The sequence below is a fragment of the Xenopus tropicalis genome, chromosome 1 (genome assembly GCF_000004195.4).
Source record: "Xenopus tropicalis strain Nigerian chromosome 1, UCB_Xtro_10.0, whole genome shotgun sequence".
Taxonomy (NCBI): Eukaryota; Metazoa; Chordata; class Amphibia; order Anura; family Pipidae; genus Xenopus; species Xenopus tropicalis.
This window is the reverse complement of record NC_030677.2, coordinates 187,052,423-187,070,364: the sequence shown is the minus strand read 5'-3', so window position 1 is coordinate 187,070,364 and position 17,942 is coordinate 187,052,423. Positions and strand designations below refer to the sequence as shown.

Below are 17,942 nucleotides of genomic sequence, written 5' to 3'. Positions count from 1 at the left end.
TAGGTTCTGCGCCTGTATAGTTGGGCGCATACAGTACCGCTGCTCTTTGTATAGCTCTTCCGCCTTCTCATTCTGTGCTATGTATATACTGGGCATTTTTTTCTTTCAGTTGTTTAGGTGCATAAAATTGCTGTGTTGTACAAATTGGTGTGTGCATTTGTTGTGCACTTTGTATTGTGTTTGCAGTGCTTACAAATAGGAAAAAGCTGCGTCCAGTCATTATAAATGTGGGACTGGTGTTCAAAGGACAGGGAAAGGCAACAATCACTGCGTGGTGCCAAAATGTAGGTACCGCCCAGTAATTGCATTCACTTACCGGATACCCCCGGCCAGGATAGCAGAAAACTGCACCAGCCTGAGGTTCTTCCTGCGAGCAACACAGAGCAATCCTTTTCTTTCTGCTTCTTCTTTCATTACACATGCTCTGTAGAGTAAAAAGCCAAACTGTAACACAAAATCCAGCCCTTTCACTCTATGTTCATGCATTGGCCCCAGGATGCTGAAGAAAGAAGTGGAAGAACAGAATCACTCAGGCTGCTTAACTTTTGGCACCTCCAAGTGATTGTGACTTTCAGTCTCCTTAATGATCATTGTTTCCAGTCGTTCCCCTGCTGTATACTAATAACTGCATAATAACTACATACTGGGGCAGTGCTTAGATGTGTATTACTGCGTATTTGAAGAGACAACCTTTGGGGTAGTTGACTTGGGCAGCTTTAAAGTTAGCGGGGGGGTATCAGTCTCCAGTAGTTCCAGATAGCTGTACCAATGGCATCATCCCCCACTAAATTAGCTGAAACTGTCTCAATAAGAATCTGCTGGCAAATTCATTTTTTTGCACATTCTCTGTGATTAAATGGGGGGGGGTGTTATATATAAGAGCTACTTTTTCTACAGATAAAGCATCACAATAACACACTGCAGCTTCTAAATGCTGTAAGAACCAACAGACAACGCTCAGGATTTACACACACAGTCAAGGAGATAATGTAGAAAAAATCATTGGAGGTTTATTTTCACCAACGTTTCAGTCCCACACAGGGACTTTCGAAACCCTGATGAAAGTCCCTGTGTGGGACTGAAACGTTGGTGAAAATAAACCTCCAATGATTTTTTCTACATTATCTCCTTGACTGTGTGTGTAAATCCTGAGCGTGCCGTCACTTCATGCCTTCTGTAGTATCTATTTGCACAGGCACCCAGGTATCATCACTCCTTATGGTGTGCAGCTTCTACATACTTCGTTTTCTATATATATATATATTATAATATTTAATTTACACCCATAGGCTAAAGTGATTAATATGTTCCAAATGTTTTGATTAGTGGCTTTTTTTTTTTTTTTTTACATACGGGGAATTAATGTGAAATCCGAACATTTGACCAACATCTTGCCCATAACAATTAGTATCCCCTAGTTATCTTTGGGATAACTAAGAATTATAGTCCAACCATAGCCAGTTAGGCATAGACTGAGGAATGGTCAGTCAGAGGAATAACCAGTGCTCTTTAGAAACCTCTTTTCAGGGAACCCAAAGTTGGGTAAGTTGGCAAATCAACTTTGTGACCAGAAAACTGGATTAGAACAAGTTATGTACAGGTATAGGACCCATTATCCAGAATGCTCGGGACCAAGGGTATTCCGGATAAGGGGTCTTTCCGTAATTTGGATCTCAATACCTTAAGTCTACTAAAAAATCAATAAAACATTAATTAAACCCAATAGGATTGTTTTGCATCCAATAAGGATTAATTATACGGTGCAGTGTTCTGAAGTCTATAATAGGGATAACTCTTTGCGAGTATATTCCTGTTTCTTCCTCTCCTGCTTCATAATTTTACTTCAGTTGCACGTTACCCCCATACTCTCACTATTTTCATATACAGTTAGTGTGGACGGTGCTAGCTCTCCCCAATTTTGTACTAAGGATTAATTATATCTTAGTTGGAATCAATTACAAGGTTCTGTTTTATTTCTACATAGAAAAAGGAAATCGGTTTTAAAATTCTGAATTATTTGCTTAAAATGGAGTCTATGGGAGGCGGGCATTCCGTAATTCAGAGCTTTCTGGATAACGGGTTTCCGGATAAGGGGTCCGATACCTGTACCATGTTTTAATTACTCTTCTCTGCTGTAATAGGAAACTCTACATTATTAAAGGTGATAAATGCCATGGAGACCCATTTTTGGGGTCCTGGCTCACAGATGTTCTGCACTGTAGCCATAAGAAATCCAGTTAAGGTGCACCATTCTCATTGCAGATATAAGCTATCGAGCCTGGAAGTGCACTCACTTCATTTTATCTGAATACAGAGGTTTATACCCACAGTCTGCACCATATTCTGCATGGAACTCTGCTGCTTTTTTTGAATTTCTTGATGTTAACTTGCTTGTCTCTCATCCTGTTGCAAAGCTGTCATTTCTTCTTTCCTGAAATATACAGTTTTCCTGTTTGTGTTTGTTTGTTTGTTCTCAATCATAATCTAGAGCAATGTTTCTCTTTCAGATGTGTATAGTGTATCTCCATTAGGGAGCCCGATATCCCCACTGTCAATATCATCGGATCCATCCTCCAGAGATTCCTCACCCAGCCGCGAATCTTCCATCTCCTCCTCCAGTCCAAAGCAGCCAATTATTATTCAGAGTTCTGGGAAGAAGTTTGGTTTTACTCTCCAGGCAATTAGAGTGTTTGTTGGGGACAGTGATATCTACACAGTACACCACATTGTATGGGTAAGGCACTACATTTTTCCAGACTTTTTTTTGTTATATATGAAGTAAGATTTTAACAACTTGGCACATTATTTTTTAAATGTAGAAAGTTCTTGTAGTCTAAAGTAGGAAACTATGGGGCTGATTTACTTACCCACGAACGGGTCGAATGGAGTCTGATTGCGTTTTTTTCGTAATGATCGGTATTTTGCGATTTTTTCGTATGTTTTGCGATTTTTTCGGATTCTTTACGAATTTTTCGGATCCAATACGATTTTTGCGTAAAAACGCGAGTTTTCCTATCCATTACGAAAGTTGCGTAAAAAGTTGCGCATTTTGCGTAGCGTTAAAACTTACGCGAAAAATGCGCAACTTTTCGCGTAAGTTTTAACGCTACGCAAAATGCGCAACTTTTTACGCAACTTTCGTAATGGATACGAAAAACTCGCGTTTTTACGCAAAAATCGTATTGGATCCGAAAAATTCGTACAGAATCCGAAAAAATCGCAAAACATACGAAAAAGTCGCAAAATATTCGTTTTCAAGTCGGAACTTTTCCAATTCGGGTCGGATTCGTGGGTTAGTAAATCAGCCCCTATGAGTGGGATGCCATAGAAACTGTCTGCTCCTTATCTTCTAAATTAATCCTCACTATCATTTCTAATGGCTTGTTGCTTAACAAGTGACTTGCTGATAGAACAGGGGCATCAGTTCCAGTATCGCCTTCCTCCAATACAATGTCACCATCTGGCTGAGTAATTTATAAGCAAGCATTCTGTAATATGAAAGCTCTGATGGGCTGCAGAAACTTCTCCAGAACCTCAATATCTTATATATTGTCAAACCATTACATGTTTCAATTTCCTCAGGGACCAGCGTCAGGATAAAATAATATTAACTGTTACAGTTCTTAAATATTTGAATACAACAATCCTTAATCCTTTGTTATCCATTGATTAAATACCAAGTATATATAATATACAGACCCAGCCACCTTTTATCAGGCGATGCAGGTTTTATGGAACTATATGGGCTTTCATGGCAGTTAAAGATCCCAACATGCTATAAGGGATGCCCCTTGTACCACCTGAATCTCCTTCTATAAAATACCAGTCAATTTGACTACAAAAAGAGCATATTTGGCCCCTTACCACCTGGCAAAAAATCTTTGATAATGTATTGGATTAATGCCCGAAATGCAGGGACAAAATGGGCACAATGTTTTGTGTTTTTTGCTCCTAACGGTCATTCAGAAATTCTGGGTGGAGGCTCTACAGTTTCTTAATGAGAAATTTGCACTTCTAAGTATTTGCTCCTCAGAACTCTGTTTGCTAGGATTAACAGAATATAATATGCTACTTACTTGCTGAAAAGGCCATTTTAATGGACTGGAAATCCCTTCCCTACAATTGTGGCAAAAACTGGTAAATGACTCCTTCCCAAACCAGAAACTGACCTATCTAGCAAGCGTTTGCCCAGAGAAATCCAATGCCATATGGCATACTGTACCTGTCGAGATTTTCTGAATTTTAACATGCTGTTTCTTAGCAGTATTTTATACATTTTTATATAATATATATGGATAGTCATTAAATATCATGTTTGGATCTTTGCACTGTTTGGTTTATTTGAGTATTTCATTAAAAACGATGGCAGTTTCCATTTTAAGAAGAAAGGAAGAGATCTCCAAACCCGAGTCTAATCAGAGTTATTGTATCTTCACATCCCAGCAGATATGGGAGTTAGTTGCAGCTCTTTATGTCAGACATTTAACCTTTGCAAATAATTTGATTTATAGCATAAAATATCTGATTAATAGCATGAATCAAATATGTTTTTATCTACAGAGCGTTGAGGAAGGCAGTGCCGCCTACCAGGCAGGTCTTAAGGCTGGCGACCTCATTACTCATATAAACGGGGAGCCTGTTCATGGGCTTGTTCACACAGAGGTCATAGAGCTGCTGCTGAAGGTAAATGGCTCATTTGTTTTGGTTCCTCTGCCACAGCTAGGATATGAGGCATGCATCTGCTTTTCTTACATTTTCCTTTCACTGATAAATATACAGTCTAGCCATGAATTAAACAGTGTTTGGGGAAAGTGCTATACGCATAATTTATTGGCAAGCATTATCTTTGTAATATTTACTTAATCCTGAAGCTTGTTATCCGATACAGAGAGGTTAATTACATTCTACTTGAGGAATTCTACATCCCGTTGACCAGAATTGATGGAATTTTGCTTTCTCAGGAAATGTTCAGCCATTTCATAGCAAAGACAGAATTCATAGTAAAGACTGGTGCTATTTTTGACTGTGCATGGATATAACTGTATATATTATGTATATAATACACTGTATATACTGTGTATTCTTATAAATGATACTTTGCGATGGTATCTGTTATAATCAGTACTTGGTGATAATAGAGATAAAAAGTTATAGAGATAAAAGTTTAGTGTGTTTAGTGTGTTAATATCCATCAAATTTAAGCCTTGTAGTTATTTTAAATGTCTTGAATTTATATTGTGAAATCACATGTCTTGCTGTCACCATGCTTTCACACTTTAAGGTGACTTGATACAGTGGTACCACCATTGCTTTCCGCTTCTCCTTAACGTGTTTAAACAGTGGTTACAGAAGGGATAATCACAAGTACAGAAAAATTGTGCTTGACCTTTGGACAGGCAAGGGACCTCCTGTACTAGCACCTCAAATAAAGTGCTTTTTTACTAGAGATTTGAGCTGTCTATTACTGCCTAGAACTCAAATGTTTACACATTTTATAAAACAGACCAGAAAGCATTTATTTGTTTTTCCAGCAATATCATGGAAAATTTGTTGCTAGCCAACATTCTATAAAACATTTTAATCTAGCTGTCCAAAACCATGAATGGCATTTGCCGTTACTTAATCTTTGAAGGATATTTAGCACTCCAAATAATGTTGATGTTTTGGGGTTAGTCCTGACACAAAGGCAAAAAGACCACATATACTACAAGTTTCACTCACTGATGTCATTTCTCTTACATGACACACTGAAACTTTTGTATTATAATAAAAAATGTACCTCCTGTTGTAAAATATGAGGATATTGGAAACCTCTATTAAAGCACTCGTACCTTTATGGTTCTGGAACTTATCTGCACCTATCCTTACATTTTACATTAGTGGGTACTTTACTAACTGTATAAACCATATCATGTTTTAGCTGGGACACCTACTCAGCCTTAGTGTCCAACATCCTTGCTGTATCTTATACATATTGGCATTGTATTGACAGAGTGGCAGCAAAGTAGCCATCACTACAACTGCCTTTGAGAACACCTCCATCAAAACAGGCCCTGCAAGAAGGAACAGCTACAAGAGCAGGATGGTGAGGCGCACAAAGAAGACCAAGAAGAAGGAGAATATAGAAAGGTTAGTTGCACCTCAAATGATATCACTCTTTTAACCAGAATATTGTTTTTAAATAAAATGATGTTTATCGATTATATTAATGTGAAAAGTATACAAAAAACAATAAGGCCTCTTTGTATATGTTATGGAGATAATTCATTGTTCTTTCATTTATTTATTTTTTAAAAATGTATTTAATAAAGTTAGATGTATAGCGGCTTAGTTGTAAATTTCTACACACACACATAGTTTTACACAGGTATTATCCAACATGAGTACTCTTACATATGGGCTATCCAATAGTTCTACGCAGGGACATCCAACCAATGTTATGTACATGGACTCTCCAACATGCACTTTTACTCTGGGTCTTTCCAACACATGTAGTTCTACATATGGACTGTCCAGCACACATTTAATCACACAGTGGCTGCTCAACACATGAAGTTCTACACAGTTACTGTCAAGCACATGTACTTCCAACCCAGATCTGTTGAACTGCAACAGTTCATTTAGGCGGAAAGGCAGGTACACAATGCAAAAACACGGTGGATTGCACCCATTGTTAATGACCATATTGTGTTTTTGCATTCATAGAGGGGATGTTTTTTTTTTTTTAAACAACACATTTCTTAAGGTGCATCACTTTTCTCTTATTAGGAGGAGATCTTTTTTCAAAAAGTTGGCAAAGCAGCCGTCCCCACTTCTACACACAAGCAGAAGCTTCTCTTGTTTAAACCGATCTCTGTCCTCTGGGGAAAGCTTACCTGCTTCACCTACTCACAGTCTGTCTCCACGGTCTCCAACTCCAAGCTGCCGCTCAACTCCGGACTTCCCATCCGGTTTGTAACTTACTAATGTATCTGTGTTCTGTTCTGTATCTGTTGAACCATGAAACCAAATGGCAGGATTGTGTACACCTTTTATTTATTGTAATCTGATGTTTTAATGTGCGTGTATTGTATTTTGTTACAGTATTAATAGTAGCAGAAACTTAACTGCTAGGTGTATGATTGCTGCAAAGTCGATTTTTCTCTTACACCAATAAATATATGTATATTTAATGTTTCCTTTCTTCTCTTTAGGTACTAATTCGTCACAAAGTAGCTCTCCAAGTTCAAGTGCACCGAATTCTCCAGCAGGGTCTGGACACATAAGACCCAGCACCCTGCATGGTTTGGGCCCAAAATTGGGGGGTCAAAGATATAGGTCTGGTAGACGCAAATCTGCTGGCAGCATACCTCTTTCCCCATTGGCAAGAACACCATCACCGACCCCCCAGCCACCATCTCCCCAGAGGTCTCCTTCACCTCTACATGGTCATTCAGTCGGAAACTCAAAAGCAACTCCCAACTTCCCTGCAAAAATGCACTCTCCTCCAACCATTGTAAGGCACGTTGTTAGGCCAAAAAGCGCAGAACCACCAAGGTCTCCACTACTTAAGCGAGTCCAGTCAGAAGAAAAACTTTCACCGTCATACTGCTGCGAAAAAAAGCACTTATGTTCTCGCAAGCACAATTTGGAGGTCACTAAAGAAGAAATCCATAAGCAGCCACTACAAAGGGATTTAGCACTTCAAAGCCTAGAAGAAAATGTATGTGATGTCCCGGCATGTACCAGAGTTAAACCTGTGGAGCAGGGATGCCTAAAACGTCCTGTATCAAGGAAGGTAGGTAGGCAAGAGTCATTAGATGAGCTGGACAAGGAGAAACTAAAAGCCAAAATAGTTATGAAGAAAAAAGATTTGCCAGAAAGGCAAGATTCTCTTTTAAAACAAAGTCTAATGCATGATTTACACAATGAATTGGGCAATCCGGTTACAGTAGCAGAACAAGAGAAGGAAGACAAATCATACCAGAATCTTATTAAAAGGACTAATCTGTCAGAGCATAGACTCACGACCTATGAGAGCCGTTCTGGTGGGATCATGTTTAAAGATACTCTTAGCAAGAGCGTCATTTCTCGATCAAATGGTGGATGCATGGATGGTCAGTTACACGGTCACGGTCCTCAGGCAGCAGAAAATATTCACATATCATGTGAGATCAAGAAAGCCCCAAGTTCATGTGATAGGGTAATACTTTCTAGGGATGACAATGTAGATAAAGCATCTTCAGCTTGTACAGCTAACAGTGAACTTATAAGAAAGAAGAAGTCTTTAGAAGAAAAAGAAAGCACTTTTTGTTTGGTTTTAAAGTCAAAAGCCCATGAAAATATTCAAGCAAAACCTTCATTTTTACCCACAGAAAGTATTGCTCCCTTGGATAACAGAACGTGTTTGCCAAATGTTCAGAGCGGCACGGTTTCATTTGCACCACTTAAAGCCAGTAACAGTAGGTGTGAAAATAATAACGATAAGTCAGGAGTTATACACACGGAGCTGCCAGTGCGAAAAAGCCCTTCAGAGTTTAAACTGGAAGCACGATCTGTTTCTTCATTAAAACCAATTGAGGGGACCTTAGATATAGCTCTACTGTCAGGTCCGAAAGTTCCAAAAACAGAATATACTGATATCTTGCTAGAAAAGAAGAATCAGAGTGTTGCAAAAGCAGAGAAAATAAGCCCAAACTCAAAGAACGATGTTGCATTCAAGTCAGATAATCAAAATACATTACTGTTTTCCAGTACAAGCTCAAGTAGTGTAAGTTTACAGACTGCACCTAAGAGACCCATTAAAGAGAATCCCAATGAATGTCTGCAATCTAATTTAGCTGCTGCTGCTGAGATTTGTTCAAATAGAGAAGTGTCAGGATCAAGAGAAAAAAATGGACTTCAAAATCAAACAGCAGACACAGCTCAGTCAGGACTGAAGACATCATCCGAGGGACTGACTGCTTCTGCCAAAGGGAATGGCCAAGAGGTAAAGAGCTTGCTTGCATCTACTGGTAAGTGCTTGCTGGAACAGAAACAAAACAAAATATGCAGGGAAATGAGCGATCCTTCTCGTGCGTCCTCTGCAGTAAAAGTTGAGGCCATTCTAGCAAAATCTGGTAGCACTGAAAAGACTGATCATGCACTACATGGCACTGGAGGCAAAAGTCGTCCGGCACCAGTAACTAAATTATGTACTAATGACTGTGTAGGCGTACCTAAGCCACTCCCTGTTATTAATGCTAATGCTCCTGTTCTTCTGGACACCAAAGTGGACATCAAAGTAAAGGTTGCCATTCAACAAGAATCTTCTTCTGTGAACTCAAGCAGTAAAACCCAAGAAATCACATCCATACTAAAAGCTTCACCAGAGAAAAACAACAGAGAATTTTCACCCAGTAAAAAAGAGACCATCAGTTTAAAGGCACAATATATGGCTGGAAGTATCTGTTCTGGTTCAGAACCTGAAGCCAGTAATAAAAGCAGCTTGCCCTGTCGAAAAGAATTGAAGTCATCGTGTGAGCAGAAGTCATCGTGTGAGCAGAAGTCATCGTGTGAGCAGAAGTCATCGTGTGAGCAGAAGTCATCGTGTGAGCAGAAGTCATCGTGTGAGCAGCTCAATGACTCTGTTAGTAAATCAAACATCTCTAGCTCCAGTACAACTAAGGCTACCAATTCTGGCAAACCAGGAGTGTTAGAACCACAAAGTGCTGGTGCATCAAAAAAAGAGATGGCTAGTCAGAGAACAGATGTTTTACTGAAAGTTGATAAAGGTGCCAATACCCTTTCATCTCCTCTTTCCCAAAATAAACATATTGTGGTGACAGAAAAGACCACAAACTCTATTCCTCCTTCTACTGTAAATATAAGGAATACTACTCCAGCTGCAATGAGGGAAATTCATTCAAGTGGCCATCAGGCAGCCAGCTCCACATGCTCTAGCCCACTAAATCCAAAGGAGTGTTCAGCTAAATCTCACTTGAAAGAGAAAACAAGCCTACAGCCCAAACTCACCAGAACTGCCTCCATCAAAAGTGGCATTCAAAGCAAACATTCAGCTGAAGGCTTAGGACTCGGGGCGGCCTTTCCTGAAAAGCCGCAAGATTGTAAATGCACTGAAGCACTTTATGTCCAAAGTGACAAAAGGGAAAGTAAGTTTATGCCTACTGTTACAACTAGGGAAACTCGAAAAGTAACTACAGAAAAGCCAAAATCTGTAAACTCTCCAAATGTAACGGGAAAAGGAGCACAAAGTAAGATGGATTTGATTGATGCACATAATGGTGTTTCTGCATTGTCTGCCACTGTTTCTTCTCCTCGTACGGATGTCTCTTTGACTAAACCTCGTCTGTCTGAATGTCCTTTTAATGTAGGTGTGGAGAGGAATGAGAATGCTTCAAATATTGTTCCTTCAAAGGCCAAGAAGGATGTTCAGTTGTCCCCTAACAAAGCTGGGGCAAAGGCAGAAAGCATATCCAGTAAGTCTTCTGCTGAAAAACAGTTCAGCCTTGCTTCAAACTGTGTGCTTACAGCAGCCATTAGTAGGGACCAGTCTCCCAATAAGAAGAATGTAGCTAAGGACGTACAGAAGGCAGCAGCAGTCTCCCTGGGTAACCCATGTGCACTCACCTCTGAAAAAGACTTGAAAGGGCAGAAGCAAGGCAAGGAGGGGTTACAAACCAGCGCTCATGAAAAGACATTCGACTTTGCTAAAACTCTACAAAACAAGACCTCGTTACTGTAGTAGCTGCTAATTTCAGACTGTTTTCCAAAACCAGCACTGTGTAGTGTTACCATTCATTCAGGCATTTGTGTCATTGTGTCAGTTTTTTAAAAGTGTCATTTGGAGTAAAGGGGTTGAATTTTTCATGTTTTTTTTTTGTTTTACCCCCCAGCTGTATGAGGTGCTATGTGGTGTTGTCATTTTGAAAGACCTCGGCAGCTGTGGGATTGGGGTAAGGGCTATGTGGGGGAAAAAAGGTCTGTAAATTTGCAATATTGTAATTTGTGTGGAATGTAGAATGTACAGTTTGCTGCTGAATTTCACTGTTTACTTGTTTTGTATGGAAAAAAGAGATCGACTCATAAGACTGCAAAAATATAAAATTAACTAAAAAAAAAAAAAGAAAAAAAATGATAATTTTGTACCATTGGTCAGAAAAAATATTTTGATTTGTTTTTTTTTTTTCTTTGCAGAAATTAAAATCCACAGATAATTGACTTAACTGTCAGTTTAATTCTCTGTTAGAATCTGAGCTGGTACAGAAATCTCTACCAATATGGACAGGCTTTCTGTATAAAGGCTTTTCTACCACATTGTGATAAGTACAGGGCAATATGCCGAGGCTTTGAGCAAACAAAGGGAGGAGTTCCATCTAATGCTTTGCCAGGCATTTCCTATTATTGGCCACTCCCAATGATGTTAGGCCAGGCCCATTAGGTTTCTAGGCCATGGCCCGACCTGGCTTCTCATAAGACCATTAAAACACTACAACAGGATGAACGGGGTTAAGCGGGGGGTCTATGCAGCCTGCCAGAGCTGTCCCTATGTGGTTGCAAATAGGGGACCCGCAAGTAAAGAGAGGTCCCTGCACTGATGGCAGCAGTTTTATTTAAACTGTATATCTTAGTGTAGGCAGGCACAGTATTCCGATTATACTTATGGTTACATGGTACATTTCCATGCTGCATAATCTGCCCCTTTAGCCCTGCACACTGTTTGTATGTTCCAAATCACCTTTTACGGCATCGAGTGAATGGGCTCCTCTGATGTGCAGGCCCCACACACCTGGTAGTTTGCCCCTAAGAACCTCAACCACTTAGGACTGTCCTAAAGCTGGCTTAGAGCAGACTGAACCCAAGCTGAATTAATATTACCCTTATTAAAGCCAGAGAAAAAAATAATAATTATTAATAATTCCATTAAAGAGATACAAAGGAAAAACTACAAAGGTATTTCTGACCATTCCAAGTTTAAATGTTGTTGTCATTTTATCACCCAAGAGAAATGTTGATTATCCTAACATATTATCCTCTCCGTGGAATAGTAGTAAATAACCAGTATAGAAAGCGGCATTATTATAATCATTTGTGTTTGAGTACATTTCCATGCTCTGCAAGCAGAAGCCTCGAGTTCCCCCAGTACTGAGATGCTTTGGGGCCTCTATTCATGGTGAACTCTGTTGATTGTTGAGTGGAGGATGAAGGGTTCCCCTTTAACAATAAGGCCAATAACAGGTTGAGGTCGATCTCCACCCCCTTTTGTAGAGCTGTTTAACCAACCAGGCCAAGCGTGAACAACTTTGTTCCCTTTTTACTTTTAATTCAACAACCTGGTCAGGTGGGATTTTGATGGAGAACCTGATGCAAAAGAAAGAAACGTCTGTCATTAATGAATGTAAGGCATTTATTTTTCCCTGCCCATTTTAGCCTTTGAAAGGTGAATAGTTACTGTACAAGCTAAATCATGCCATAGATTTTCTGTTAAAGGCATCTGTAGATGTTTCATAGCGAGGCCTTACTCTTTCAATAGCTTTTGCTGTTCTTATTAATAAGCTATGCTGATTTTTGCATTCTTTTGTAAGCGTGTTCAATAGCTCCATACATTTCAGAACATGTCTCTTTTCTTTTGTAATATAAATATGTGAATACTGTAAAATATATATTTTGTGTAAAGAAGGGGGGGCCATGTTGGAGCTATATGGTGCTTGGAATTTGACTTTACTTTTTACATTGTGCAGAGCCTTATTTACACATAAGAGATTGTATGCTACTGACATCTGTTTGATCGCATTTCACTGCAGAATTAAGTAGGTAAATATGAACTTGATCAGGCACAAAGGAAATCAGCTTCACCTAGGGTCGGGGATGTGAAAGCCAAGTCATCTAGCTGTTTCTGAACTAAGGGCTATGGTACATCATCGCCACCGGCTTTCTCTAATGCCAGCTGCACTGTCCTGTTGGGCTGCACTGTCCTGTTGGGCTGCACTGTCCTGTTGGGCTGCACTGTCCTGTTGGGCTGCACTGTCCTGTTGGGCTGCACTGTCCTGTTGGGCGGCACTGTCCTGTTGGGCTGCACTGTCCTGTTGGGCAGCAGTTGCCACGGGAGGAACCCATGTGAGCAAGTCTTGTGGCAACACTTTTTGGCACACATCATGTGCCGTAGCCCTTGAACATCTAGGCAGTTGTTCGACAACTGCAAAAGACTGTGAAAGCCGAGTTCTCTAGCTGTTTTTAAACCAATGGCCAGGGCACATGATCATTGCTACCAATTCACTTTCTAATTCCTGCTTAATTGCCCTATTGGACAACAATAATCTCCTGAGGATCCCTTGCAGAACATCTTGAGACAACACTTGGCTTTTTAAAACATACCATGTGCCACGGCCCTTAAACTTCTCTCATTGATAAAAGTTGTTGTTGTTCAGCAACATCTACAAATTGTAAAGTCCTTTAGCTGTTTCTAAACTAAGCAAGTGATCACTGCTACCGTTTCACTTGCAACATTAGTCTCTTGAGAAACCCTTGCAGCACGACCTGTGACAATACCTGGCTTTTTAAACCTAACATGTGCCATAGCCCTTGGGCATCAATGAAGGTAACAGCTATAGATTGGTAAAATAATTATCCCTGAACCACGGACACGCTGATCCCTTTGTTACTGCTACAGGATATTGTTTTATATCACTTTTACACTCAAACAGATAAACACTGTGCACCTTATAGTATAACTTTGCAAACCTCAATTCAGCCGGCAGTGAGCAATTGGTACAGACTGTAGAAACTGACCTGTCTGCATTATGTAGCTTATGTAGTGCATTCCAGTTGGTGCACCTCTCAATAACTCTCTCACTTCATTCATTTGCTGGGTTTGTGGTCGATGTCTGTTTTAACAAATACTAATGCACCTGGTTGTAATGAATCCAGAAGCTATTCGTCTTCAGCCATCTTGTTTAGAACCGTTGGTCACTGAAATGCAATTTGATTTTATACATTACAATAGGAACCTGCCACCTGTGGCTTGCTGATACTATATAATCAAAAGTGTTTGTGTGTGATATCTAGATATATATATATTATCTATAAATTTAGAACTTGAAAGATATTGACACTACTAAAATAATGGCAGCATTGAATAAGATTAAATACAAAATGAAATCCGTCTCACAAGAGCCCTGCCACTTGCCTGCAGCCTGCCTTTTCTCTGTTCTTTAGAGCAGTTTTGTCCTGCCCACTTACCTGGGACAGAGCGGATTTTCCCCTACAGGCAGGGCACAAGAGCAAACAATGTCTTGGCACTCTGCAGATCACAGGGAAGGCAATGTGCAGATGCACAGATAAGGGGGGCACATTGATGTTAGAAATATATTGCTACTCTTAGAAGTGTCAGTATTATATTAATATTACATATGCTTTTGAACAAGTGCTGTGTATGGCACTGCTAAAACTCTCTCATATTAGCACCTAGGCCATCAGGTCCAGACTGGGAGTCAAAATAGCCCCTGGCATTTCAAGCACACAGAGGCCCAAACAGCCCTCAACTGGCCCAATAAATAGTGACTGTCTGTGGCATCTTACAGCAGCCCCTCTGGCATTTGCCAGGATTTACAGAATGCCAGTCCGGCTTGCAGGCCATAATCATATGGGGAAGTGTGGCTACCTGTTTAGCAGTGAAAAATATCCATATATATATGTATTTCAGTGACGTCAAACATATATTTTACTAATCTCTCTGCCTCCTAAGTGATCTCCATTTAATGAACTATGGAGCCATTGAATAGTGTGTATATTTGTAATGGCATGCAGGCCTCGGATTGGCTGAGGAATGAGATGTAGGCATCCTGCTCACCTCCTAATTTGGAAAACTGGGCAGGCAGATTTAACCCAGACAGTCCTTCCAAAAATGGGGTTTCCTTGGGTCAAAACCCTACACGTGACTCACTACTTTGGAGATGTCTCACTAAGGGTCCTAACCGGCTCCAACATCTGTACTATAACTATCTCCCCCAACGAACACATCAGAAAATGTACTTTCTGGTCCAAAGTGTAAACTTATGAGACATAAGAACAGAGTTCCATCCTTGGGCTGCTGCCTTGTGTCTTTATAGGGTCAGGGGAACTTTTTGGTGTCTTAATAAAATGAAGGTCTAACCCTTCTTCTCCCTGAGGTTGCCGAAGTAAAACTCCCAGGAAAAGCCTATGGGATGGTGGGAGCTTCTAGTGGCTGAACATGGCTGAGGGGCCATAGGTTACCCATTATATACAGTATAGTATCTGTCAGTGTATAAGAGAGAGTTGCATTTTAGTGCTAGTATTCTGTGCATTGTCACTGTTACATTCAAGTCCTACAGTTCTTTGTGTGTTCATGTACTGCTTGTCTGTAAGTGTTTACTACTATTATGTAGAGAAGACCAATTGCCTTTGTGTAACGATTAGTCTCATTTTTCTTACCAGTTAGAAAGCCGTGCTTTTTTTTTGTAGTTCTTTCTGCTGTAGAAATCCCCCCAGCAAAGTATACGTGCAATAAAGTGTTTGGTGTCTTTCTATATAACAAAGCACACAAAAAAAACCTTAAAAAAAACCTTTCTGAATGTTGTGTTTGTTGTATAGCGGGCAAGTATTTATACTGCTACAATGCATAACATGAAATAAATTCAGCATGGATGTTGTGCCAGTGCTCTGTGTCTTTCTTGTGACTGAATGTACATGTACACCCATTTACACAACTGCTGATAATTCTGTCCTGAAGGGAGTTTATTGAGCCCCTCAATCTACTTTATCTCCCCCCTACAAATGAACTGTATACGGGACTCTTTCTCCTCCATATTTTCCAACCATATTTGGCCTTAATGGCCATCACTTTCAAGAACATCGGCCTTCAGACCTGTGTTTTTTGTTTGACATTACATGGCCATGGATTTATGTAAATGGTGGCACACAGTGTCGGACTGGGACCCCAGGGGCCCACCAGAAAAACTTAGACCAGGGATCCCCAACCTTTCTTACTCGTGAGCCACAGTCAAATGTAAAAAGACTTGGAGAGCAACACAAGCACCATAAAAGTTCATGGAGGTGCCAAATAAGGGCTGTGATTGGCTATTAGGCAGCCTCTATGCACCCTATCAGCTTACAGGGGCTTTATTTGGTAGGAAATCTTGTTTTTATTCAACCAAAACTTGCCCCCAAGTCGGGAATTCAAAAATAACTTCCAGGTTTGGGGGCACTGAGAGCAACATCCAAGGGGTTGGGGAGGAACATGTTGCCCCTGAGCCACTGGTTGGGGATCACTGCCTTAGACCATAGGCCCATTCTCCAAACTTTTCTTGCTCCTTCCCTCGCCCAACCTCTTTATTCTCCTAGTCTCTTTTATTTACATGCTAGCATCTATAATTCCATCTGTTTCTACTCTTTCTTCCCATTGAGAAATAGGGAATGACCATGAAACAGGCCAAATGGTCAGGAGCAAGAGGGCCCACTGACACCTGGGCCCACCGGAAGTTTTCCTGGTATCCTGGTCGGCCAGTCTGACACTGGTGGGACATGGTGAGCCATTGGAGCCAAATGCCATGGTAACGTTTTCTCCATCTGTCGGCTCTTAATGACCTGCCTTCCAAAAAAAACAATTATTGGCCAAGGTGGAAATTCCAGACTTGCATCCATATGATAAATTACAGTTATCTGCTAGAATTTCCTCTTATTTGAGCTTTGGTAAGCTGCAGCCTTTCTATACTGCTGCCATGTACCCCTCCTCCTAGCAGCCTTGTGTGTATAGCCCGGCCTGTACAGACACACCTACAGTGTGTAGGTAACATAATATTGGCTCTACCTGACACCCCTCCTGAAGGATTCAGCTGCCTGAACTGACACGGAAATGTTTCTTTTCTGCTACCTCTGCTTTCTCTCTGGGGCTGTGAGGTGTGAGAGTAGCAGCCAGCAGGAGGATAGAGGTGCCTTGTAGGGAGAGATGAGTTGACGTAGCTGAGGCCGTACCCAATTGAAAAAACCGATGCTGCGCTGCTGATTATACAAGCCACTGATATGGCTGCCTATACACCTTTATTAAAAAAAATATTTATTATATAAGTTTGAAAATTACATTTTAATGGTAGAATGAATTATTTACAATGCACACAGTGTAATATTGAAAGGTCTTAACTTTTCTCTGTCATTGGCTGCCAGTCACATTGCTTCAAAACCCAGTGCAAACATTTTGAAACCTTAATGAAAGCTTCAGCCCTGACATTTGATAAAAGGATCTACAAGCCGTCTGCAGTCTTTCTCTTTGTGTCCCTTAGAATGTTCTTTATCAGTTTATTTTATGTTGCTGTCTCATATAGAGTGTGTGAGCAGGGTCGGACTGGGGGTGCAGGGCCCTGTACCCCCCAAGGTGTGCCTGACGGCCGTGCCACCCGCACCCCCTGCAGGGGCCCCCGCCACCCGTCTGACATCCTTCACTGAGCTTGAGTAAGTTAAATGCATAAGGGGAGGACATCAGCGGCCAGGGGAGCGGCAACAGGGATTGGGTTTTTCCCGGTGGCCCAGTCCAACCCTGTGTGTGAGAATTCTATTCCTCGGCACAATTCTAGCTGTAAATCACCCTGAGCAGAGCTTCTCTAGTGCCGATGAGGCAGAGTTTCCCCAACCAATGAACCCTACAATACATACTGTAAGTGTTTGAAGGTTCTCATTCATCCAAGCCACGGTACATCTGTAGCAATGAGTCGCACCAACTGCACTTGCTGTGTTTTTCTTGAAGACGTTTTGTTTGTCATCTGACCGGTTTTCTCAATTCAAGACTTTTTATACTGTATAATATACATTTTCCAGAGCCTCCCATTATCTTTACAACAGCAAATAAGGAGGTAGCAAGTCAGTGATGAGAGAAGAGAGTAGAAATAAGATGTGAAAACAGGAGAGGAGGTTTTTAAACTTGAGCCCACAAACAAAATCTTTATCTTACATTT

General features: G+C 40.6%; 2 protein-coding genes across 9 annotated transcripts in view; one reads left to right on the top strand and one right to left on the bottom strand.

Moving 5' to 3' along the window:
- The window catches only part of mast4 (microtubule associated serine/threonine kinase family member 4), a 294,389-nt gene extending 278,737 nt beyond the window's left edge, over positions 1-15,652 (top strand). For all 8 annotated transcript variants that reach the window (XM_002934204.5, XM_012967214.3, XM_012967220.3 and 5 more), the window contains 5 exons: positions 2,508-2,734; positions 4,561-4,683; positions 5,993-6,129; positions 6,769-6,950; positions 7,194-15,652. In XM_002934204.5, coding sequence (XP_002934250.3) covers positions 2,508-2,734; positions 4,561-4,683; positions 5,993-6,129; positions 6,769-6,950; positions 7,194-10,723 — 4,199 coding nt within the window. In that variant the 3' untranslated portion in view covers positions 10,724-15,652. The remainder of the gene's footprint in view (positions 1-2,507; positions 2,735-4,560; positions 4,684-5,992; positions 6,130-6,768; positions 6,951-7,193) is intronic.
- The window catches only part of cd180 (CD180 molecule), a 49,253-nt gene continuing 44,207 nt past the window's right edge, over positions 12,897-17,942 (bottom strand). Inside the window, 1 exon segment of the mRNA XM_031906627.1 lies at positions 12,897-13,061. Coding sequence (XP_031762487.1) covers positions 12,897-13,061 — 165 coding nt within the window.